At 40.0% G+C, this 26,767-nt stretch overlaps 1 protein-coding gene across 1 annotated transcript; it reads left to right on the top strand.

The window, feature by feature from the left end:
- Positions 1-878: 878 nt before the first annotated feature.
- sptlc3 (serine palmitoyltransferase, long chain base subunit 3) lies at positions 879-23,162 on the top strand. The gene is made up of 12 exons (XM_073481227.1): positions 879-1,119; positions 3,263-3,454; positions 4,580-4,734; positions 5,580-5,728; positions 9,615-9,739; positions 11,158-11,251; positions 13,726-13,831; positions 15,080-15,299; positions 18,201-18,327; positions 20,136-20,271; positions 22,130-22,259; positions 22,395-23,162. Exons 1-12 carry the CDS (start codon positions 1,018-1,020, stop codon positions 22,506-22,508), a joined length of 1,650 nt encoding a protein of 549 aa, XP_073337328.1. The 5' UTR covers positions 879-1,017; the 3' UTR covers positions 22,509-23,162.
- Positions 23,163-26,767: the final 3,605 nt, after the last annotated feature.

The following is a 26,767-nucleotide window of genomic DNA, read 5'->3' as shown; positions in this document are numbered from 1 at the left end:
CTGTACATGTAGGACAGCAGTCCGGCACAGTGAACATGAGTTCAAGCCCCCACAATAGCAAGCATCTGCTTTCCTGAGGAGTCTTTGGGTCAGATGGAGCCCTGCTGGTCTCCCTGCCCTCTGACCTGGGACTGCATGAAGACACATTCACATTATATTACTGTATATTATCATACAGCTCATTTTTCAGCAAAATAAGTCAATTTAAGTGTATATATCCTTCAATTGATTAATCTAAACTATATCAGTGTTTAAACTATCTGTAATGTGACTTTGAGGATTATTATTACTTTATAAACAGATTACTGTGAGAGTCAAATTGTGCACTCTGATGCTGATGCAGCAGAAACAAACCTAGTGCAATAGGTTGTTCTAATATCTTGCTACAGTGAAAGTGCAGAAGTATTATCAGCAAAACGCACTTTAAGTAACAATTGTTGTAGTACTTGTTATGCAGCAAAATGGCACCTTTGAGGTCTATATTTGCATACATTGTATAATTGGATTGTTAATACAGGGGCATCAATTAGTAAGTAGCAGTTTATTGTAGTAGGTGGCTGAGTTGGAGGAGATTAATTTTAAGTACGTAAAAAGGACAAGGTACAGTAAATGGAAATACTCAGGTATGGTACAGTAATTACACTATAAGGTAAATACACTTAGTTACTTTCCACTACTCAGAAGTTATGATAAAACTATATTCTTCAAAAATATCTTATGAGTCAAACTAGACAGTATGACATTTGCAGTTGAGTTTGTCACAATCTCACTTTTGGACAAAGAGGAAGAGAAAGTTGACACATTTACACGATAACGAAACAATCCGTTAACTGAAGTGTGACTCTTTGTTGTGTGTGTGTTTTGGAGAAGCGATATTCAATCACACTAACAAATCACGAGGCTGAGCCAAAGCAACAGGAGGAGGAAGTCACCTTCCTAAGTTGAGTAAGGCTCGTCGGTTTATTACCTGTGACAGTCAAACAGAGGAGAGACAGTCGCCGCTGTGCTCACAGCAACATGGCAAGAACTGCGGCGAGCGGCAACTTGAAATCACATTTGAACGAGAATGGACCGAAATGCGAATACATCAAGAAAAATGGTTATCACAACAAGAGAGAGGTATGTCGATGAGCGGCTGGATTTACTTGAAAAAATATTCCTTGAGCAAATTATTTTCTGAACCTGTTTTAAAGTTCCTGTGACAAGTATTCTACTTCTTTCTTGAAGAGATAGTGTTGAATCTGTACGTGTGTTGTCTTCATTAGGGCTCAATACCTGTAGCCACCTCTGTGACGTAGGCAAACGTCGTGACCCACTGGCTGCTCACCTCACAAAATCACAGCGATGCAATATTTACTCTCGTTGGTAATAAGCACGTAACAAATAATTGTCTCACGCTGCTTTTTGTGTCGTATATTGTGCTACCAAAAGCGGTGACGTGCACCAGGAAGTTGTTAAGTTCCTCTGTTGTAAAAAGAGCACAGTAAACATAATAAATGAACCGGCGACCCCGCCCTGAAATTCTTCCCATTTGCAAAAGCAGGTTTCTTTGCCTCACGGCTGAGCACAGTGTGAGGAAGGTGCAGTCACCCTGGGCTTTAGTTGTGGAGATGTTTGCCTTTACATTGTTGCATATGCATATATTTTGACTGTTGAGTGACTGGTTAGTTAATTATCTGTTGGCAGTTTGTCTTTGCAAGTCACCTGGTGTTTTGAATTTAAAGCCACTGTGTTTTTCTGATTTGACCTATGTGTTATTGATTTTGTATCACGTAATTTCCATATTAATAACTCATGATGGCTGTGATGAAATGTATTAACACGTCTGACCGCTTCAGCTAGTCCAACAACTTACTTTAGAGGCATGGCACTCAAGTAACGTTAATGAATTTAGCTAAATTAGCATTACTCCTGGTATTGAACTAAAAGTGATAAATAAGGGCTTATGTTCCCCATGGTGTATTTGAATTATAATCTCAGAGCGTATCGGCTGTCCTCCATCTTGAATCTTATCCACAAGTCACTTTTGACATTCCTGACGTAGTGCTAATTGTTAGCATCATAGCATCAGTTTTTGCTAGCATTAACTTTGACTTTTCAAAACCACTCGCAAATGCGTTCATCAACACTTACCGCTGCTTAAAGTTATGTCCACAAACCACAAGACTTTACCGTACAAATGAAAGAAAATATATATATATTTCGTCTGCTGCACAAAAACAAAATTCGATTTAATTCGATATCTAAGCTGCAACTGTCCAAGCAAACAAAAACGGCAGCCGGAAGTGACTCATCTCATATTGATTAAGGCCTACTACGGCCGTTAAGGTCCTTAATTAGCCAAACCTTCACAAGCAACAAGGTGTTCATACTTTTAGTAAAAGTAGTTTGGTCACGGTCGGCTGAAGTCTTTGGTTGAAAAAAGAGTTTTTATGAATATTTTTCCACTCAAGGTGGACAGAAATGTCTTTGTAAATTGTGGATATACCTTCATAACAATGGTGAGTTATGGAATCTAGTGACAGTTTATCTTGCTAACAGAGGTTAGCTCTGTGACTCTTTAGCAATTGTAAAAGACTGGTGCTGCCACTCCTGTCTTCGGAACGTAGCTCTGTTGAATAGCTGAGATAACTTTGGTAAATTCCTCTTCAAGTTGCATCATTTCCACAGTTGGCTTAATGGCAGCAAGCAATGTTAGTTAGTTCAAGTACACATTTAAATCCTTTGACAATTTTGCATTATGACAGCTTACTCACACTGTTACAGGGTGATTCCCGCCTCCCAAAGCCTCACTGTACTTCCTTTAAACTCTGTTTAAACATTTTTAAATTCTATTAACTAGCTAAACTTAGAAAAAGTACAATGTTTTGAGTCCAAATTGGCCCTTCATCAGGTACAGCTGTAGCAGTCACACTGGTCTATATACTCAAAATCAAGGTGTCCACAAAGTTACCCCTTAATGTAACGCATTTTATTATTATTTGAATGTAAACAAGGCACAATTACACTATTTTTGCAGTTTTTGTTTTGTGTGACATTACTGTAGATCGTTGTCCAGTTATTGTTGCTTCAGTGTTGAATAATATTAGTGACTTCTGTATGTGCACCAGTAGACCACTGTCTGTCTCCTTTTTATTTAGGTTAATTGGTGTGTAAACTACAACCCTTCCTTTCAAATCAAGCCACTTTTATTCAAACAGCATTGTTCCCTTTTGTCTTGTCTGCAATGTAAGACAGCCTATTTGGTTCTCTTGTTGTATAGCAAAATGGCCCAGGGACTGGTGCTGCCTCCAGGCAGCACAGGCATGAGTCCTTTGAACAGGCGCCCATGTACGTGGCTGTCATGACATACCTGGGCTTTGGCATTGTCACCCTGTTTGGCTACTTCAGAGATTTCCTCAGAGCCGTGGGCTTAGAGAAGTGCCACCTCGCCCAGGAAAGAGAGAAACAGAAGGTAGGTGAAACATGCAATCAGCGCAAACATAGGCATTTTTCGGCACATGCACATACTGTACGAACACACACATGCTCGCAGACAGTTGGAGCAGAGAAGCATGCATGCCTTGGGTGTCAACACATTTTGTTTCCCCCTAATTATTTCAATTTTTGCTCTTAAGCTCTCTCTCTGCCTTCTTCCTTCATGTGCCTCTGCACTATAATGTTGCCATGGGTGAGACAGGACACCACAGAGAATATCTGCTGAAGACCTAATTAAATCTCAGAGGATTCAAGTTCTTTCTTTGTTACTGTGTTTTAGATTCCAGATAAGGCACAAGCACTGCCAAATTAGAGCCATTGTAGTACCAAAGATTTGATTTCTTAAACCCAAAAATAGTTGAGATACGTTGGTACTAATTAATGACTTGTTCTGTGTGGCTTCTATTAAAAATACTGTAATCTTATAAAAGCAAATGCCATGACAACATTTTGTTGTTATCAAGGTAAGGCAATATGTGTGTAGGCCGAGACAATAAAACAGCCTCTAGGAGGAATAACTAGGAAGTTTGCTCTCTTTGTTCGTCATTTACAGTATTGATTAGATACACAAAGGGGGATAATGAAGGCAAAGGCCCAAGTAACCTTGGTAAATATCATTGTCATTGGGGATGTCAGTTGGACACAATTTAATGAACTGCTCTTAGAGGGTTAGCATCAAATGAAAATCATGCACTATATAGGGGAGCCCTTGATTACCTGGCAAACTACAGTGAGAAGGGTGGGCAAGGAAATGTATCTGGTCACAAAATTATTTACTTTTGACCTTAATTTTCAAACAGAAAATATTTGTTTTTCTTGTTAATGCTGAAACCACTGAGTGAAAAAAACACCTTTTACTGTAGCTAATGTGGAGAATTTTAGTTCCAAGTTGCTTAAATTTGTATCAAGAAGAGAAATCTTTCTCTAACATTCAGTGTTGCCATGAATTGTTTGGGTTTTTATGTTCTCATGCTTTTATAGCTTTTAGTGTGATCTGCATGATCAGAATTCAAGAAGTCCCTTTTCCTGCTCTTATTGCTCCACCACTCTGTTACATCCTGCTGTTGGCTGACTGTGTGAAAATGTCTCTCATTGCTTTCAGGATTTTGTACCGCTTTATCAAGACTTTGAGAACTTTTACACTCGCAACCTGTACATGAGGGTACGAGATAACTGGAACCGTCCCATATGCAGCCTGCCAGGACCTGTCTTTGATCTGATGGAGAGGGTATCTGACGACTACAACTGGACTTTCAGGTACTGTAATCCAGTCATCTATGATAGACATACTGTAGATAAGCTTAAGACAGACCAAGTATTTTTTTGATCACAATCATCTCTCTTCCTCTGTGAGCTAATAGTGAAAGATGGAACCTAAATACCATGGGTATGTGTCTTCAGCAAGTGTATTTCAGTCCTGAATTTCTTGGATACATTTTAGATTTTTCTATGCTGCACAGGGACGTGCTGTGTATTCATGGAATATATTATGAATAGGAATATTAACAGAGCTATGGGGAGGAGATATGACACTATGAATTGGTAAAGAGGGGTAGGCATGGATTACATGTTTAAAGAGGTTTAATGTGACTAGGAAAAAGTAGAAACGGGGCAGTCGGGTTGTCTTATGTGGTGACGTGCTGTGAATGGGTAAAACATGCGGTTGGGGTGCGTACATGAGCAGTGAGAAGAAGTAGGTCAGTTGATGAAATGGAGCAGTACTCTTTAAATACTCTGATATTGATGTACAGTGAGGCTTTACACTGTTGACAGGCTGTGTGAACTGGTGTGATGTGTACCTTAACTTGTCTACCTACATATCATAGGGAAGAACAATCTCTCAATTCTGACTAAAATTAGTTGTGAATATTTGATTAAAAAAAATGTCAAAGAAAACAAGAAAACAAATGCTGCTTACACAGCAGGTCGCTGTTTACCTTTAACATTGTTATAATTGCTTCTAATGAACAACTTTATGATTAGCAATTACATTTAATTTAATGTTGATTACTTTTTATAATATGTAATCCGATCTCTGAGAGTGTGTATGTATAGAAAAAAATAGAGAGGCTAAGTGATTCCTAATGTTTACATGCTTGCAGGTTAACCGGGAGGACGATACACAATGTCATCAACATGGGCTCTTACAACTACCTCGGCTTCGCTGAGAACAATGCTGATTTCCTGAAAACTGTGGCAGACAAAACACGCCAGTATGGGGTTGGGGTTTGCAGCACAAGGCAGGAAGTAGGTGAGTTTGTGGTCAATGTTCAGTTGTACAGATAAAAAAGATTGTCTGGTACTTGTCCTCTTGCGCTAGTTTCAACATGGGCATTCATTTTATCTTGGGTAAAAAGTGTCCACTTCACAATTAAAGTTAAAGTGCATATGGTAGTGCTTCAAATGTCTTATATGTGCATCTATTTTAAGCGTCTCTGGTAGGCAGTGATGACACTGAATAAGTTTAGTATCAAACTGGAAATAAAACTCCATCTCCCTCATCACATATGCCTTCATTTATTACCTTTCTCGTGAATTATACTGCCCGCGTGTTTAATTATCTTTCAGTAGCTGCAATGTTATATGAATTATTCACCCTTTGTTGAATAATGTACCATTTGGGCATAAGCTGAGATCATTACATACTGGTCCACACTGAGGAGTGAATGAAATGATACCACTGTGGAATGTAACATCATGAAACACCCTGGACATTAGGCTGGATGCAAGAGCAACATTTGTGATGGAAGTGTTCGAACAGCAGGGATCAGAAAGTGAGTTGTGTAGCTTCAGATTAATTTTAAATGGTGTTTTATCCTCTGAACTTCAACCCGGCCTCTGATGGTGTTTAACTGGCTGCGTGCACAAGGATCACATGTTCTGGCATAGCAATGAAATCTGTTTATGGTCAAAACCATAAACATTGTGGACTTCATTGAACAGGCCAGACTTAGCAAAGTTTTCTTGAGAAAAGAAGCTCCTTTTCTCTCCATCACTGATGTTTAGTTTGTGGCACATGACACCACTGTGCTGTGTATCTACTGAGAGCAGGGTGAGAAAGTGAGCTGACATTCAAGCTCAGAGCGGGTTGAGTCGCTGCGTAGTGTTGCATGATATCAGTGGTTTGACAAGAACAGAGAAAACCAGAGGCATTAAAGTGCATGTGATCGCAAGTTATACGTATGTCAGAGTGCAAGTGCAAGCCACTCCCACACACACACACACACATACTCCTCAGCAACATCCATTATTCATTTATGTGATTTATTTATATGTTTATTTCTCTTTCAAAATGGGACTGTTTTTCCCCGGGTTTGTAATGTGTGTTTCAGCTGGCTCACCAACAGGGTTAAGGAATAACAAGCATTTCTCCAATGAGACCTTATTAAGCATCAATTATTAAAGAACCCAGTATCTCTGTAGTAGCACTGACGCCAGCATCACCAGTGTTTAAGTTCACATGTAGTGATTTGTATTTGTGATACTCAGAAAACCTTTAAAATCAAATTTTCCTGGATGGGATTTTATTGAAATTACCAGCAGTCTATTTATTTAAGTGTTTGATCTAATCTCTTCTTCAAAAGTTACAAAAAATTATAAAACATTCTCCCACAAACACTAAACATGCAGGTGCACAGAGTGCAATTGAAGGTATTTTTTTATTGATGTGAGTGTAGATACAAAGTGCACTAAAAGCACACCCTGTGAATAAACAGTCATGTCAAACATTCATGGATTTGTCTTAATGGATGGCTCACTGTTCCCACTTTTCCTTTAATCATTAACATACAGTGAATTGAATAATGATGTCACTCAAATGAATGGCCAAGAAATACTAAGTGCAGCTACAAAGCATGTAGTTGTAAGTATGTGTCCAGTAATACCCCAATGCAACAGGGCTGTTTTACATTTTAAAACTAAAACGTAATTGCTGCACAGGTCTGTTGAGACTTCAATCGAGGCTGGTGATAGAAATTATTAACTCTTCCAGGCTGGGTTTTTTGTTGTCTTGTTGTAAAGGCTTTGAAGAAAAACCTCAGTCACACGTTTACAATAAAAGAGACAGGTTTAGCTTGAAGATTTGCAAGTACAATCTTTATTGTCCCTCTACAGTAAAAACCTTGGAAATAGTTATAGAGCTTTTTTTTTTGGTAATTCAGAGGACAGTTGACCAAGCTCAATGAGATGCACATGACAGTTAACTCAGGTAAGCAAAGTGAGTGAGATCTACTAAGGACTCCACTCACCCTTACCTGAGAGTATTCAGACCTAGAGCAGTGCTATGAGGTTAACACATCAATAAGGAGGCAGGGCATCTCGAAGAAGCCCCGGCTAAATAAAATGTTCTATATAGAGAGCAAATGCCGATACGGTCTGATCAAAAAAAGCTGAGCACGGCAGTAGGGGCTGTGAGCCTGAGTGGTTTAGGAAATGTATGAATCGATTTGACTTGGCGCAAGGCCTGATGAAAAGCTCTGCATGGGAATCACCATAAAGGCAGAGCTGCTTCACTGTATTATGGTTTTATACACATCAGTCGATACCCATTTTCCAGTCCTTCCTGAAACATTCAGGCTGTTTGAACTTTTTAATGCCGGCTCTCTGTGGTTACTGATTGTTATTGATTGTGAGTACAATAATTAGTATCCCATGTATATGCAATTATTGCGCCGTTTTCTAGTTTTCTTCTGAGGATTGCCTTCAGCTTCATTTTTATTCACATTGGCGATATTGACAAAAAAATTTGATCTCGTATTCTTTCAAAAAATTAAAAGTAAAATAATAATTAAATGATTATTACGATAATACACATATTGCTTTAATATACATATTTTATTCAGAGTTTCATTGTGTATCTGCTGTAATGTTTGCAATTTTATCTCTACAAAAACAGCCACTTAGATATTGAAAATTAATGGGGTTATCTACTGTACTGCATGGTCCGAGTTAATGTGTTTTACTCTACAGTTCGGGAAAGTGGTCAGAAATCCACTTGCCCAATGTCGGTTTTTACGGATTTTATTATTAGCTGTTTATCAAACAACAGCAAAGACTAAAGTAAAATGTCATGTTCAATCTTGTCCACCTTTCTCTTAAATGTGCGGCAAACTGCACATTACATAGTTGGAATCTTACCCACATCCTCAAACGCCACCCAACTAAACTCCTCTTCTCCCCCACTTCTTAACCCACTGCCATTTTCTTGAGGCTGCCTGATCAGTACTGCACATATGCAGCTCTCAACAGACGATTCACTCCTAAGCATCTTCCATTATCATCTCTGGAATAAACAATGGGTATCATTCTTTCCAAACATGGCATTTTACTTGCCCCAGGCAACCAAGCAGTCCTTACTGTTAACCCATGTTCTGTATTGTTAAAACACTCATTAGCATTAATAAGTCACTGATGAGTTGGAAGTATTTAGAGAGTAACTTTAGTCTCTATAGTATAGTAACAAGTAACTACTACAGTAACTTTCTAGTAAGTAAAGTGTGTGATAAATGTATTGGACACACTTGTTAGAGTATATTTCTACCGTGCATATATATAACATTGCCAAGAGCCAGCAGAAATAAAATACAGTGTATATGAACCTTTCTCTGCCTATCTCTCTCTGTTGTATTGTAACATTAATTATTTTTATACCAGCGAGTGCAAGGGCAGTACTGAAAGCCCCCCAGAGACAACCCAAAAAATCCACCTTTATTGCACAAAATAGAAAAACACCATGTCAGGTGACAGATTACAATCTAGCCAATTTTCTAAATGAATTCTGGTCCCCACCTGTCACATTGGGTTATAACCACTGTCTCAGTTGCAAAATGTGCTGCAGGGCCATTTTAGACCTTGCACTTGCCTTGAAATTACCTGGGATGAAAAGAGGTAGTTGAACTAAATTACAAATCTACCACATCTTGAAACTTTATAAATCTCGTTAGAGCCCTAGAGTGAAAGGAGCTGATAACACGTGTGCTGGCAGTCCAGGCTTTTGCATTTGGGTGTATTGCTTTTTATTCATCTCTGTCAAAATGTGTGATTGGATGACAAAGACCAGAACACCTAAGGACTAATGGACTACCAGATAAACCAGCAAGTACAGTGATTGTTACCCTTTTGTGACCTCTGTCCTATAGGTAACCTAAGCATCCATGAAGAGCTGGAGCAACTTGTGGCCAATTTCCTTGGAGTAGAGTCCTCCATGACTTATGGGATGGGTTTCGCCACCAACTCAATGAACATTCCAGCACTTGTTGGCAAGGTTTGTGATTTTCCACATTAAATGCCACACACTGTATATAGGAAATCCTACTGTAAATGGGTGTAATTTTCACAGCGCAGCAGAAATTAATCTAATTAGCCCCAGCTTTTGTTCCTGTCTTGCATATGGCCTAAATTAATGAATAACAGTCAACTAAATTCAGCTGCGAACAACTCCCGACCCACCCCCATTAATTAAAATCATAATTAAACATTACAGTAGCCAGGAGGACGAGGCTCTGGGCATAGCTGCTTTCAGACACATAGACAAGGACGGGCAGGTTTTGTTAAGAGCACCACTCAAGGGTATGATTACCCATACTCTGGCCTGTCGGCACACCAGCCTGGCTCACACAGACAGCCTTGGGTTACCAGGGGCAACAAACAGCATGAATATCTGTGATTGGACTGGACAGAAGGGAAGAGGAGGTTGACTGTTTAAGTGATGAGGACGGGGTCGTTTATGCAGACCAAGAGGTGTAGCAGCCCCTTAGGCTACAGCCCCCACAGTAACCCTGCAGGGGCTGGGGGGTCAACCCACACTGCCAACTCTATCCTACAGGGACAGGCTGTGCCAGGACAGGCTTTGCTGTGCAGGCAGAGCTACATTAGAGTGACAGCTGCTGGTTGACCAGGGAGCAGGCCAGCTGGACCCCAGGCCAGAGCGAGGGTATCTGTCACTGAGATGGTGTCAACATCCCCTCTACAAGAGTTCATTCAAACTAATGCAGTCAAATGCTTAGAGCTTCAGTGTTAAATATGCTAATGTACTGGAGAGAATTTCGTGGAAAGGCTGAATTCATTTGCATGCTAATTTGTATGGAATATGAAGTGCTATACATTATGAAAATTGTGATGTGTCTGTCGGCCGAAACTTCATCAGACATGAAAGAAGTGAAAAATGACATAACGTGCAGTACATGCAGCTATCATCGCACACGGAGGACATAGATGGAGGTGATTACGATTGAGGCATGGATGGGGGTGGAGCAAGAGGAGTGGGCTGACATGTAATTGGTTGAGTTGGCCAACTATTTTACAGTACATCCTCTCGGTACAAAACTATAAACTAAAAACAAAACAAAACAAAATGTTGAAATATATTTAAAAAAAACAACCAATCACAAATCATATAGGTGGTAGCACACACTGCTATGATTTTCATCCATATACGGTACCTAATTCATTTCTTCCATACCCAAGGGAGAATCTAGTTGGCCCTCTTATTAAGTATAGACCACTAAATCCAAAATATCATCATATATGATGCAAATATCTTATCAGTAATCAAAGATTCCTGCCGGATAGTCAGTGTTACGTATATACAGAAATGTTTTGATTTCAAGAATGGAGGAACATGTGATTCAGCTATAATACTGGAAATGTGAAGTCTGTTACTCTTTCTCCGCTGATTTCCAGGGTTGCTTGATACTCAGCGATGAGCTCAATCACACATCCCTCATCTTAGGGGCCAGACTGTCAGGAGCAACTATCCGGGTGTTCAAACACAACAGTAAGTCATGCAACTCTCTCATTTCAACATAAGTATAAATCTTCTACATTACAGCAACACAATACACAGCATCATTTACAGCAAGCAGTGAGCTCTGTGTTGTTTCAGTTTGCTAATCAAACATTGTTGGAAGCGCTATGATGCATTTTGCCATAGATTATTTGTTGATGAAGTTTTGATTCATGTTTGTTCAGCCACTGCTGCTCACATCATCCAGTTTTTTTCTTGTATTTGTTCCAAACTGTTGCTGCTGTGAGAAACACATCGCTTTCAGTGCGGTACAGGATTTGCCTTTGGAAAGACCTACTTAACATTCTGTGTTTAGAGCAGCAAATGTAAACGCTTTAATGAAATGGGTTCAGTTTACAGTCACGACTGCATCAGCAGCAGAGCAGTAAAACAGAAGTTTATTTTTATCGAAATGTCATCTGTTCTCTATTATACTGTCAAATTACATATTGTCAATAGATGATAAGGGAGAATTATTAAGCATGAGTGATACAACATTCAGTGTGCTTGCATTGGAAAGATCCACCGCTCTTTCCGGAGACAGGACAAATGAGCCAGTCCTCTGGCAGCAAATGTGTCCTGACAGGTACAAGCAGAGTCAGTTATGGGTTCTCCAAGCTGATCCCAGAGGTCTGTCTAAAGGCAAAGAGCCCTCAGGCACAGAGGAGCTGACCCCTCCCTGCCTTTATACTTTCAGCACCAGATCCTCTTTTATTAGTACAAGACCAATATTTACTTAGAGGGTCATACCAATCAGCTTAGCCACAACAAAGGATGAAAGTATGTGTCTGAAATGTCTGACATTACTTGTTAACCGTATTTGTGTAGTGTATCTTTAACAGAGTTTCATACCACAGACTAAATGAACAGGTTAGTCCAGTCTAACATTGCCTGGCTTGTTTGTTTGTAATACTTCAAACAGTCATAGATGAAGTACATTCCTGTTGAAGGTTGCCATGCGCATTTTTTCAAATAATGAAATGCATTTATTGGGAGGACCATCTAGTAGCGTATGTGCACCCCAAGGCTCAGTGTAAAGATAATAGCACGTTATGGATATTCACAACCGTATGCACGTGACTTGTGCAAAGAGGCCAAGAGTACGATTCTCCTCCTCACAGTCATACAGTATCTGATACCGTGGCTTATCTTAAATCAGCGCCTAACTGTGGAATAATCTTTTCATCCTTCTTGACTGTGAACACAGCAAGCCACCGTGGGTTGCTCCTTCACTGTCTGGTTCCTCTGTGTAGATATGTGTGTCATGGGTGTACTCTGCTCTGTTGAGCAAGTGATTTTACCAAAAGAGAACCGCTGCCTCCTCAGTAACCTGTGTTGTGTTGAGGCAGCAATATTGATCATGTTTGATAGAATATTAGCTATGACAGGTTTACTCCCTGCTCAGCTTGCAGTTATACTTTGAATAATGCTCCTTATTAACTAAAGCTATTCAATACTGCCATCTGCTGGTTAAGAGCATCACCATTACCTGTCAGGAGCTCTAAATGCCACTGGGAAATTGCTGTTGTTGAAGCCCAAAATTTCAATCCTAACGTTAAGCATCCATGCAGGCTGCACTGAGGAGACCCTTGGCCAAACCCACATTCCTGTCAGTTAGTAATCCTCTCTGATACAAACATTGCAGGTGTTCATTAGCATCAGACTGTAGAGGTATTTCCTGTGTGTGATTTGTGAAAGGTGTTTCTAGCAGATAAAGTAGTGCCATGTGTACTCTGTGAACTGCCCTGCCCTGTGGAAATTATGACTCTACTTACTGTTGTTTGCTTTTAGTTGGTGTTCCTTGAAAGCTATGATTTGAGTATTGTTACACTCAATATATTGTTTTTGCTTTGCACCTATAGAATGTTTAGCTGCAAGTGATTTCATATTACAGTACTTAAATACTAATAGTTCTTTGCCTTTTTCCATAAATAAGGCTTGAATAAGGACTGGGCAATATATCGATGTTATCGTGAAAAGAGACTATATCGTCTTAGATTTTGGATATCGATATAGCATGATATGGCGTAACTGTTGTCTTTTTCTGGTTTTAAAGGCTGCATTACAGTCAAGTGATATCATTTTCTGCAATTCCCAGACTGTTCTACTTACTTGTCTTATGCCATTTACTCACTATATCCACATTACAGATGATTATTTAGCAAAAGTAATTTTGAAAATCAATGTTTTGAAAGTGTCAATATTTTTTGGTCAAAAAAATAAATGTATCAGACTTTTTGGTCAAAAAATATTGACACTTATCACGATATACCAAAAATATACTGCGATAGTCTTTGAAGGCCATATCGTCCAGCCCTAGTTTAAATTTACATTAGATTACTGAGTGTTTGCCTGCTTTTTCACTCTCTTTCCTTCTCACTCGTGTGTGTGTGTGTGTGTGTGTGTGTGTGTGTGTGTGTGCGTGCGTGCGTGCGTGTGTGCATGTGTGTGTGTGCACATGTCAGACATGCACAGCTTGGAGAAGATGCTAAGAGATGCGGTTTGCTCGGGACAGCAACGGACCCACAGGCCCTGGAAGAAGATCCTCATCATGGTAGAAGGCATCTATAGGTCAGCTGTCATTATACAGCACACAGACACACACACACCCACACACACACTAGAGTAGTCGCTCTCTCACAGGCACATATCTTTTGTCAGTGAAGTAGTTGTATCAATCTGTGGAAGTATGGGCTTCCAGCTGGTCAGGCTCAGGTAGAATTCTTCATTTGTAACCTGAGGAGAGAGTCCAGTCTGTGTTTAGCAGTTTCTGTAATAGTCCCTTTTTCAATTGCTTCCCTCTCTACCCTTGAATAATAGAGTGTGTGTGTTTCTATGTGTGTGTGAGTGTGTGGGTGTATGGTTGGGTACTGTTTGATTACTGGAGAGAGGAGAAAGGTATTGTGTGTCTCTCCCGGCAGTGAGCTATCCTGAGTCTTAGTGACCCTCTCCATCTGCTCATTAGCTCCAAATCAAGGCCAAATGGAGCCACAGAGATTGACTTGGCTACACCCCCAGCTCCAACTGTTTATCACGGCCATTTTCTTTTCTCCTTTCTTCCCTCTTTCTGCCCTCACTTGCGCCCCACATTTCAATGCTTTATGAGTGAAAAAATGTCATATTCATTGGGCTTTCAGTCAACGTGTTATTTTTGTAAGCTTTACAGCATTCCTCTTATCAAACGAAGAGGAAAACCTTGAACATGGCTATCAGTTGGTATTAATTAACCAGTAATTCCACAACAATGCTGGTAATTTGAGAGACAACTTAATTGCACATCATTGGACTGCCTATATCAGGCAATAATGCCTAATGTCAGGCTCAGACATTCAAGAAATGTCGCCCTGTAACTTCAAAAGGCTCGGATAAAGAGTAAGCAAGCTTTAGCTAGATCCTAGGCCTGCCTTTGATGTCCACATCGGTCTTGGTGAAACCCTGTCTTATGTCATTTGGGCTGCAGACGTTGTCAGCCATAGCAAGGATAGCAGGTCTGGGATTGCTCCATTCCCCAGCTATACACTCACTCATTCTGTCTATTTGTAGCCTTAAAAGGCTCACATCAGAGGGGAGGAAGAGATGGGAGAAGGGTGGGAGTAAAGTGAAAGAGGCCAACAGAAGGATTCTTAGAAGATTGGGACATGTGAAATTACGTAATATGCATTTACATATGCTCTTCAGCAGATAAAGTGAGGTTGGGGTCAGATTTTTTTCCTTTTAAATATAATCACTTCGAGTGTTTGGTTTATAATTGATTAAATGTGTGTGTCCTCGCTGTCCTTATGTAACAGTATCTTTGTTTGTGTGATTCTCCATCATTAGCATGGAGGGCTCTGTGGTGAGACTTCCCGAGATCATCGCACTGAAGAAGAAGTATAAAGCGTATCTGTACCTGGATGAGGCCCACAGCATCGGAGCAGTGGGACCATCAGGGAGGGGCGTGACCGAGCTGTTCGGTGTGGACCCAGCTGATGTGGATGTGATGATGGGTACCTTCACCAAGAGCTTTGGGGCCGCTGGAGGCTATATCGCAGGAAAAAAGGTTCCCGTGGATCTTTAGATTTTCTATTTCAGCTCTCTCTGCTTTCATTTGTAGTTAATTTTCATATAGTGTTGTCAATATAAATGTGGAGATGCAGAGACAGAATATCATTCTATACTTGGTTTTCAACCACATGATTAAGATAGGCCTCCTGAGAATACTTGGTCAGAAAAAAGTTTTCTGGTTTTATTAGATAGTTGGCAGTAGGAGAGCGGATGAAAATGTGGGGAGAGAGAAGCAAGGCAAGGGTATTTGTATAGCACATTTCAACAAGGCAATTCGAAGTGCTTTACATAAAACAAGATAAGAGAAACACAAGGTCATCTTAAAAAACATTTAATAGGGTTTAAAAGGTGTAAAATTACAGTGAGATATGAATGAATAGATCCAAATTTAATTTGAAAGAGGCGTAGGCAATTGAGAGTTGGTTCGGACCTCTGGCTTTCTGGGAGTTTATTCCAGAGGGGTTGGGGGGTCACATGCATTAAAGTAATACTGCTGGAGGAGTCACCCCAGACTGGACACTCTGATATAAAACAGCAACCTGTCCTGTCATGGCACAACAGCTAATAGAAAAGAAAGTGTTTTCTTTTTTAACTATTATTTTTAAACCAAATCAGCCAAGTAACAACCCTGCCTTTTTTAGATTATAGTTACGTCCATCATCTGTTTTTATTTCACTCCATTTCTCTCAGTTCATAGCACACCTGTTTAAGACTGAACTTGTAAACACTGATGCAGACCTGTTGATTCTGCAGTCAAGCAGAAACTAGTCTTGTTGCTATGCAAAAATAATCCCCCTGGACTCAAAGAGCGCCAAGATATATGTAGGTGGGATTAATCACACTGAAACTCTTCAAATAGCCTTGGGTATGTTACTATTCTCAGAAAATCAAATAACTGAACTGACTTTCTGATTCTTTCCTGACATTGTTTAAACAACCTGGAAACCATTGTCTGTGGAACAACATTAAAACACATCATACTAAATATTTTTAACTACTATTTATCCAGGTCTGTTTTTGAAGATGTATGGGAGTCTATCAAACACATTCCCCACCTCCCTTGTAGCTCTCATGTGTCCAACAAATGTTCCCCAGGCTGTGACTCGGGGCCTTTGTAATTCCTTTTTTTACTCCATTAAAAAGTACACTTTAGTACATAACCGCACCGCTTTTGTAGGAGTTGATTAGAAAGCAACAGAGGAAACGGCCATGTTGCTTGAATTAGGTATTCAGAGAGGGACCCCTTCCTGCCTTCGCCTTATGTCGGCTCAGCCCCTCTCTGCCATAATAAGAAGGTAAAGCTGGCAGAGGGCCAGCCCCTTCTTGTGGCAGGCGTCGGAACTGCGCTCCAGATTTAACAGGATGACTTTTAACAAGCGTGATGATGTTTGAAGTATGAACACTCTGCCTTGTTTGACAGCTGGCTGTAGTAAACTCCTGAGAGAAACAGGCAAGGAACGAGGGAGAAAGCCTTTAGATTTGACGTATTTGTTGTTGTGGTGAAATCCCCCAAAGCCTACATTAAGTGGATTCGGGTCGACCGACAAAAGGCTCCGCAGATGTGTTCTGGAAAACAGTCATGTTGGAGCTATTTTATGAGCGTTCCAAAAATAAATACCCCAATAAATATACTCCAAGCTCCTTCTAATTCACTTCAACCTTGCATGAAGGGAGCTTTTTTCATTGACTCTTTGCTCAAAGCCTGGATTGCACTGAAATAAGATTATTAAATGCATCCGTTGAAGAACCAAGTGTGTACAAGTGCATGTGGTCTTCTGGCACCGCTCCTACTCTGTGGCGTTGTGTATCACCACATCAGTATTACGGCCGCAGAGTGGCTGAGGAAACACTCTGAGCTGTCAGGCCGCGCCGCAGACCTGAGATGGATTTCGGACATGTTCTCTTAACTGGTTTATCTTGGTCGCACCAAAATCCTGCGGGGCCCTAAAGCGGTGAAAATCCCCCCCTCCTCCTTAAACGAAAACAGATGTCAGGTTGTTTCAAGGTTCTTATCCTGCGTCTGAGCATTTCCACCAAAATCCCTTCCCCTCATGTGTGTGTGAGGAAGCCGCAGCCGCCGCCCAGTGGGGACAGATGGCGAGTGAGTGGAAATGGTGGCCAGACAGCATCTCCGGCTTCGTGTCATCACCCCTAACCCGCTGGCCACCACACAGCCGCCACCGAGCAGCAGCCCATCACATGGCTCCAGGCCCTGCTCCCAACCTCGGACCACTTATACACACACACACACACACACACACGTGCTCCAGGGACTCATGACTGAATTGGTTTCCTGAAATCCTGCTCTTCTCCTACAAGAATTAATCTCCTGCTGACATTTAGGAATAATGAGCACGATGGTCCTCATTCTGGCTCATTTCAGCATTGGTTCTTTCTTGAATTAGTGCTCTGGCTCTCTCAAAGCGGTGAGCAGGAAAGGATCCAGAGCTGTTTTACAGGCAATGCCAAGATAGTCATAGTGACAGTGAAATGACTTGAGGTATTTTAATTGATTCTCAGGTGTTGACTATACGTGAGCTCGCTCTAGTGGTGCTAAAATATTAGTGCAGGGCCACACTACTGTTGCATAGAAGATCTGAAGGTAACACTTAATAACCACTATTAATAAATGGTTTATTTACGGTATTGGTATAAGTATTGATTAAACATCAATGAAGAGTTATTTCACTGTTAACAAACAATAAAATGCTTTATAAACCATCTATAAGTAACTTTATCATAAAGTCTCAACTGATGTTTATAATATTTTGTAGTAGTTCATTTATAAATATTTAGATGGCCATTATAAAGTTGTAACTGACGTTCATAAACCTTTACAACTGCTTCATAAAATACTGTAAAGTTTGATGATTATGTGTGTGACACTATGTTGCAGGAGCTGGTGGACTACCTACGTAGTCACTCCCACAGTGCAGTGTACGCCACAGCCATGACCCCCCCTGTCACTGAGCAGATCATACGCGCCATGAAGTGCATCATGGGAAAAGACGGGAGCACAGAGGGTGAGTGTCCGAACGTCGTCCTCAATCTCAATCTTTTTGCCAACAAACTCGTCAAAACCCGATGTTCTTTACAGAGACAAATATTATGTCTGGCTTGTAAAAATCTTTACACCTCTTTATATAATTTTTTATGGAAACAATAGCAAACCAAATCCAGAGGACAGCACCAATGTTAACATTAGGAGTAAGTCCAGACCTGTGGGGAAAGACAAACAGCTGCTTGGTCAGAAAATGTGGTTGCAATTACGGGGGTCTGCAGAAGGAAGAGGGAGGACGTGCAGTCCATGAGCACACGTGACCCCAACGTGGAGGAAATCATTTTCATGTGTGTGTTGTGAGGAAGGTTGTACCTCTGAAAAGTTTCTGCTTTAATGGCATCAGACACAAGGGCAGGGAAGTAGTCATTACCAGACCAGTCGCAGTACTGCCAGAGCAATTCGTCTTGAGTTATTGTAGTTGTGATCCTAGTTGTAAAAGAGACGTATTAGAGTAGAGATAGCGCATATATAGTAAATAAATGGAGGATAGTTCTACACAATATGGCAAAATTAGGCAGCCATGTTTACTGTGAGACATAAAAGAATACACACTTGTGTCTTAGATTGCTGTAATGGGCTAATCACTCCAAGGACTAAAGCCTGGCGTCTGATGGTTGAGGTATATTGTAGTTTCATGCAGAGATTATTAACTTTCTCATCTGGCTCTGAACCAGACATGCTTTGCATCTGACGTAGCCCAGTGAAATAGCTGTTGTGGAAAAATCAGTCTTGACCTGTCTTAAAGAAATGAGGGGGGGAGCTGCAAACAGTCTTTCAAAACATCAGCTCTAATGTCCATCACAAAACTATAAAAGCCCACCATGAGGGGAAACATCACATACTCTTTGCATATATGCCTGATCACTTTCATACCTCTTTCTCTCAGCCTTCCTCTGTCCCCCTCATCTTTCTCACTGATGTTGAATTTCGCACTTTAAAGCAAACTGGTGGCAACAGCTCTGAAATAGGGAGAAACTCGGCCAGACAGCAAGATCCACACATTCTCACCTACTCATATGATTTCTCTGTCTGCCAGCAGGTTTTTGACCTCTGTGCCCTCTATCTTAGCAGAGAGAAACAATTTACAAAATGGGGCCTGCGCTTTTTGGCAGATGCCTGAATGTTATGTTTTTTTCCCCTTCTCTCTCTCTGCTGAGATAAGGGGATTTAAAGTGCTCTCTTACATCCCCATGAAAGAACTGCCAATCTGTTTCCAGGTAATCAGGGGGAAACAGAGCTGTGTTCCAAGGCTGGGCCGTGCCAAACACGGCTGCAGCCACAGAGCACCAGGCTCCCCAGTGATTCACATCATTTGGAAACACAGGGGGTTAGCAGGGCAGGCCGCCTCTGCTGCCTTTGATTCGTTTTCTAATACATTTATCTGAGCTACATGTGATACTTAAGCATTATTTGTATTCAGTTTCAGTCATGGCTACGCTCCAGTGGCAGTTCACATTCACTCATTTTGTGCGAAATCCATCGTATCCAATTTGCAAACCCTCATTTTGGCAACGTGTGTACCAAAACTGAACCATCTGCTGCTGCAGCTGAGTTGCAATAATGACAAAGTTCATAGTGGAGGCTGGAATGGCCCAGATGGAGGTGCAGGAATCAGGATGAGATGGCACTGAATAGAACTCACACTACATTAACTATTACTGACAGGTGATGTCCCTCCCCATAGGGGGACACCGGAAATATGGTTGGAAAGAGCAGTGAGATGGTACTTTACTCATGTACATCTGGTGGTGTCCTTGTTTTAATTTTGAGGCATTAGACGGATACGGCAGCTGGCAGAGAACACCAGATACTTCAGGGCCAGGCTGAAGGAGATGGGTTTCATCATCTATGGCAATGATGACTCACCTGTGGTTCCGATCCTGCTCTACATGCCAGGCAAAGTGGTGTAAGTGCACTTCAACTCTCCCCAAAAACACTTCTTCTCTCTTTCAGAGTGTGATTACCAGTTTATTTATTATGCATTTGAAAGAGTAAATATTAACTTCATTATACCTTGTTGTCAGGAGCAGTTTCAGGTCAGCTGATAGTGTTTCATCTCTAAGTGATTTGGATGGCTGCCATATTACACGCTCCAAAGTTTCCATGAATCAGTAGTGTAGACTGTCTGTGTAGACTCTGGTTTCTGTAACCACTTAAGAGGCAACATCAGGTATTGATTATGTATTACCCAGGATTGCTCAAGCCACTCAGGTATAATCAATTTGGTATAAAGTGTCTTTCAATGCCAGTCACTGTTAATATCCATGAATATCCAGTAATTGCCATAATGAGAAGCTACTATCATATACAGCCACAGAAGTAGCTTCTGATTTTACATTGCTCAGCTTTCATGGGCATTGATGGTGACTGGGAAAAAAGTGAGTCTCCAATCATTATTTTGAGACATTTTGAAAACAATTTCAATATTGTTTTTTGTTATTTCATTTCATTTTCAAGATCCGTATAATTTTAATCTTGTAACAACAAAGATGTGCATTCATTATATGAAAAATAATGTACATTTCTGGAGCTATATATTGAATCTACTTCTTTTTGAACAGCCATTGTCTTAATGACATGCAATAGATCTTAAGGTTGCTTTCATTACATTGAAGTCTTGCACTGACATCTGTGTGGAGCACTACCCACACATCAATAATCAACTAAAAGATACCGTAAATGTGTGTTCTTACAGATTGACGTAATCATTTTCAGAGAACATTTTAAGGCTTGAATCCTCCAAACTGCCCACTTAGTTCCAAAATGAAGTATTATTCACTGCCTCATTAAAGTAAGAAGACATCGGATATGCTGCTTCTAGCCCTTCTGGAATGTTAGTTACATGCTCTTTTTAATTTATCATGCTTTGCAGAAATGATCAGATAATTAAAGATTTGGACAGGCTGGAAGGAGCAATGTTCCTCATGATATTAATGTTCTGAGGTGGCTTGTGGGTTGTCACTGTGCATTTTGGAGACATCAAACCTTAAAAGTGTAAAAGTAGTGTGAGAAATGTACCAATGTGTATTTGGTAGGTGGCTATCAATGCCTGATTCTGTTTGCTATTCAACTGTTCAGAAACTGATGCCGTGTTCGCACAAGTGCCAGTGACTTTATAGGCTACTGGTGTCAGATAAAGAGGAGAAACAATCCTGGTGCTAAATGTTTTAAGCAGTGTAATGGGAAATGTAATGTTCACAAAATTTTAATTCAGCGTTTTCAATGAATATAATATAACAAAATTACAGATGACTCCATTTCCTGGAGTCAGAGAATTTCTTATTCCATTGAAAAAAAGGGTCAATTCCCACATATCCCACATATGATTTATTAAAAAAGTCTGACGTTTTCGGTCACAAGTACCTTTCTCAAGACAATCCAGTCATAAAGTGACACGGTGCTGAAATACAGCCTAAAATTGCATGATCGTCCACAGCTGTGTTGGAAGTGTATTCATGATCACATACACACATACAACTGTCATACCATACAATATCTTTAGTCATTTCAGTAACACTTAGAAGGAAAAAAAACTGTTCAAGTTACTAGTGTTTATACAAGACATAGCCTGAGTCCATAGCATATAAATGCCCTATTGGGTCCTTCCAACTTTGAATTCATCCATGTACAAATATACAAAATATACAGTATATGAACAAAACAAACTAAACTTAGGTTGGACTTCTGTTTTTGTCTCGACAGTCATTTGTGTACTAGAATAAATAAAAACTCATAGTTGTTTCTCTTTTATTGTTTCTGGACAGGGCTTTCGCTCGAGAAATGCTAGAGAGGAAAATTGGCGTTGTGGTAGTCGGCTTTCCAGCCACGCCGATTACAGAGGCCCGAGCTCGCTTCTGTCTGTCTGCAGCACACACCAGAGACATGCTGAACCAGGTACACACACACACACACACACACACACACACATTGACATTTACCAACATAAAATACCTCTCTGAGACTAGAGAGGTTGTTTTTTCCAAATGAATTTTATACACACACCTTCTGAGAGTTTTCCTTTCTCCTCAGGTGCTACACCATCTGAACGAGGTGGGAGACACTCTCTGTCTCAAGTTCTCAAGGCAGAAATATTCCCCTCAGCCTGACCTCTCTGATGAGACAGACTTTGAGCTGGACAGCTGATATGACCCCTGACACCTTCATTTCACAGTGTCAAAACTAAGTCTGAAGTGTCCACGCTGCAGCAGACCCATAAAGGCAGGACGTAGAGTAAACACCCGCGTCTCACAGCAGAAGATGGGCCAAATGTCTGGCAGCTGCCACTTTGTATATGTTTGGAAAACATTGTGAGTTTACAGCACGCTTATTTGTGCGTCTTCAGATGAGTAACGATATGAAATATTTCTGAATAAATGTATTTGTAAATACATAAAATGAAATGATTGCACAAGAACTGTGTAATGTACCTTTATATAATGAAGTTAAGTTTCACTGCATTAACTTTTGAAAATAGTTGTACATTTTTAGATCAAAACAGCTTTTTTACACAGTCATCCTAAATACTAATGTCTATATTTAGACAGTGATAACATTTTATGGAGGCATTTTTGCTTCTCATAAAGTAATATCAGCAACTATTGATTAAAAATGCTGCTGAAGTTATTATTGTAGAAATGTGTAATTTACTTTCTTACCATAAAGTTGTAGTTTTAAGGAAATTATAAGGAAATTGTAGTTTGAAGTGTTCCACTCTGGTGTATTGCTACACTTAAATTCTGAAACCGCTGAATTTTATTGTATTTTTTTTCCCAATAAAAGACCACACATGAAAACTTCCTGAACGTGTTTCAGAGTAGGAAGGTTGATTAATTATCCAGATGACAGGCTTCTCAATGTTCTGAGCCTTCCCTTTGGAACGTTTCCTGACACATGATTATTTACACTACTCACTGAACTGATTTTAAAGATGACAGAGACACCTTTATTGCGTTCCAAAGTGAACTGTTTTTATAAAATGTCTTCAGTGTAACAACACTTTCATCTCCAAAGTAAATGATAACCTTCCTGTAAATAATAGATCATGCAACAATTACTTCTTTGACATGCAGTTAAATCTCAACAACCCCTGCGCTGAATAAAAAAGGTGTTATGGCTTGTTTTGTGGTGAGACTGCTCATATTCACCGAGTCTTAACAGCTTAATTGTTGATGTTTTAAAGACCTGCTGTTCCCTTTCACGCACAGACTGCGTAAGAGTCGTGAAGGTAAGCACGCAGAGTATGCAGCACCTGAGCCAACAGAAACCTAACCTAGCAATTAGCATTGAACTCTAAATTCTCGTGGTATGGGGTAATCATTTGATTAGCACAGGAAGGATTATAGATGGATGATAAATGTGTTTTCACAATGTGTCAGATTGGGTCTAGTCGACACTTGTTTGCCCTCGGGATATTATAGGATGTTTGTGTTTTTTTCCTTCCCTATCAACAACAAAGTGATATTTTTTACAAGATGGAATTTAAATGCAATACGCAGTCCTTGGGAAAAACATGCTAGATGAACGTAGGAGGAGATGGGTTAAGAAAAGTTATAGAAAAAAAATCCTTCTCCCCTAAAGCAGAAAACCCTTGAAATCGATGCTCTATACTAGATGGCTTTGTTCTGTAAGTGAATATTCACATATGGGTCCTATAGCCAGAAACAATAGAAAACAGTTTTGTTAATCCTCAAATCTGTGATGTCATAGCAATGCACTGTTCCATAAAGACCTGGAGGAGACGGGAAAAGTTGGCCTCAAATGTTGCACCGGGTGACGTCCTCTGGATCTGTGCTATTAATTTGTGTTTACTTTCACCTTTAGTCTGAATGTGAACATTGTTAAATGCATTGTGGGTTTACAGCAGAAGACAGATGTGTGTAAAGAGAAGCTCAGAAGCAACTGAGTGCATCACAGGCATGGAGAGCTCAAATACTAAGCTTAGTGGTGGAAGAAGTATTCGGATATTTCACTTGAGTAAAAGTAGCAATAATACAGTGTAAAAACACCGTTACAAGTTAAGTCCTGCATTCAAAATTTTACCAAAAGTGCATAAGTATTAGCATCAAAATACCCTTGAAGTACCAAACCTTAAAGTACTCTTTATGCAGACTAGCCTATCCCATTTTTAAATTTATTTATTACTAAAGATTAATCCTGATAATCAGAAAATTGCTGAATATCTGATCTGATAATCGGATGATTCAAAGTATACAGTTTGTCTAATTTACTTGTATTCTAACTGTTGATCCTTAAGTACATTTACATAAAATTAGTTTTTATACTTAAGTACATTTGATGTCAGATACTTATACTTTTTCTGTGGATGACTTTCACTTTAACCAAAGTAATATTTAGACATGATATCTTTGCTTCTACTCAAGTTTGACTTTTGGGTACTTATAACAACATTGATGATAACATATTATAATTTGTTGATTTTTATTTTTTACTCAGTTTGAATCTGTAAAAAGTCAATTAAGCCAAGGCTATGTAGTGAAATAAGGGGTACATTTTTTGACCCCTACATGTAGTGGGATGGAAAGAAGATTAAAATAGCATAAACTGGAAATACTCAAGTAGAGTCAAAACTGTACTTAATTACAGTATTTGAGTACATGCCCTTAGTTACAGTACTCCACTGACTAAGAACCTCTGATTATGCAGGCAAACTATTATCTTGCAGAGAGGTTAAAAGATCATGTACTGGTGGCTTTTTTAAACTGCTTTTGGCTTAAGTCAGAATTCAGACTTCACATGGTTCAACTGATGGAAGTCTATATAATCCTAAATGTGTGTGAAGGAAAGCATAACATGGTTGTTAGCAGACATGAAACTTACAAATTTGGCCCACTAAATCTTTCTCCGTGCAGATCCTTTATATTATAACAATCATGCTGGCAGCAACCCACGTCACCAGTCTTATAAGAAGTCATTTGAAAGACTGGTAAAACATAATTTTATTTTTTCAGAATCATTTGTATTGAGAAGATTGCCAAGTAGGTTTTCAAATGCAAGTTTGTGTTTGTGTTGTGGTGCATGACAGTAAACGTAGTAAGTGGAAAACATGAGGAAAGATACAAACAAGTCCTGCAAGTCAAGAAGCATAAATAGAAGTTTGACGATAAAACATGAAAACATGTTATCAAAAATGTGTACAATATGACAATATGTTATTTAAATGCAAGAGTTTACAATGTATTGACCAGGAGAGTTAACTATGATGGATTATTAAAGATATAATCAAAATGATCTCCTCCAGAGGTGTCCATTTCTAGCTAAAGATACAAATTGACAGAGTATGGTAACCGACTCTGAGCGCCAAGCAAGGCGGGAAGCACGTGTCTTGCCAAACTTCCCTCCAGTCACTTCTAACTGCCCTCAGTTTCAGCAGAAGTGGCAAATGGTCTGCGCTGGCATTCGAAACATCTGTGCAACCAGACTACTGGTGGCAAGGCCCCAGAGACCTGCCTGCCAGCCTCTTTTGAACTGCAGATCCAAATACACTGCACTTATTGGAATGGCATGTAGCTGCTATTCTGAAGGGGGATCCTCTGCTACGCCTTTGATGTCCACCACTGTGTCCAAAGCAGGCAAGCCATTCTCTCTGCTCTCTGTTTTCCATTTAGACAGAGAATTTTCTATTCTGGAAAGGGATTTTTGAAGTGAAGCAGACAAAGAACAGATTTACATGGTTTAGACAGCTATTCTCTGCCTGGAGTAAGACTGTAACTGAAGAGTGCAGGAAAGCTGTGCACTGGGAACTACTTGTTAACAGAGAGCGTAACGAAGTAGGCCAGTGTGGTGGATTTCTATAATTGTAGAGTCTAATTCAGACAGCCTTATCAGATATTTGTGATTGATATAGGGCGTTTTAATGACTGAATGAAATGTGACTCTAGGTAACAATATTCATCCAAGGTGTTGAATTACCCAATGCTGCTCATCACCTTCTGCCACTGGATGTATTTAGAATAAAAAATCAAGCTGCGCCTCTGACCACATTTACTCACTGTGCTTTTTTGCACACATGGGCATCAGATGGGCATATTGGAGCTCAGCTGAAGTAAGGGTCAGGGCCAGAGTTTACCAGAATTCTCAGAATAGCTCCTATGAATCATGTTGGAAACTCAGTGAAAGATGTCTTTGGCTTGTACTCATCACATTTGGTTGAGCCTGTCGATGAAGAGACGTGTGATGCAGGAAAAATGAAATAAAAAGGACAATAACATCACGTTTGTGGCATCCTACTCACTAATGTTTATGTTTATTTAACGTAACTCTGCTGTAGCAGTCTACTTTTGAAGATGCATTGGCTCAGCTGCTCTTCTATTATCCTGTTCATGTGCGTCATTACGCGCCATTTGGCCACAAGGATCATTCATGCGCGCATCCGGATGACCAAT

Source organism: Pagrus major, chromosome 15 (assembly GCF_040436345.1).
Source record: "Pagrus major chromosome 15, Pma_NU_1.0".
NCBI classification, from domain to species: domain Eukaryota; kingdom Metazoa; phylum Chordata; class Actinopteri; order Spariformes; family Sparidae; genus Pagrus; species Pagrus major.
This window is presented reverse-complemented; position numbering and strand designations above follow the sequence as displayed.

Coding starts and splice junctions, on each gene's coding strand:
- sptlc3 (XM_073481227.1), top strand. CDS start 1,018: ATGGCAAGAACTGCGGCGAGCGGCAACTTGAAATCACATTTGAACGAG. Junction 1,120..3,262: donor GTTATCACAACAAGAGAGAG/GTATGTCGATGA, acceptor CTTGTTGTATAG/CAAAATGGCCCAGGGACTGG. Junction 5,729..9,614: donor CAGCACAAGGCAGGAAGTAG/GTGAGTTTGTGG, acceptor TCTGTCCTATAG/GTAACCTAAGCATCCATGAA.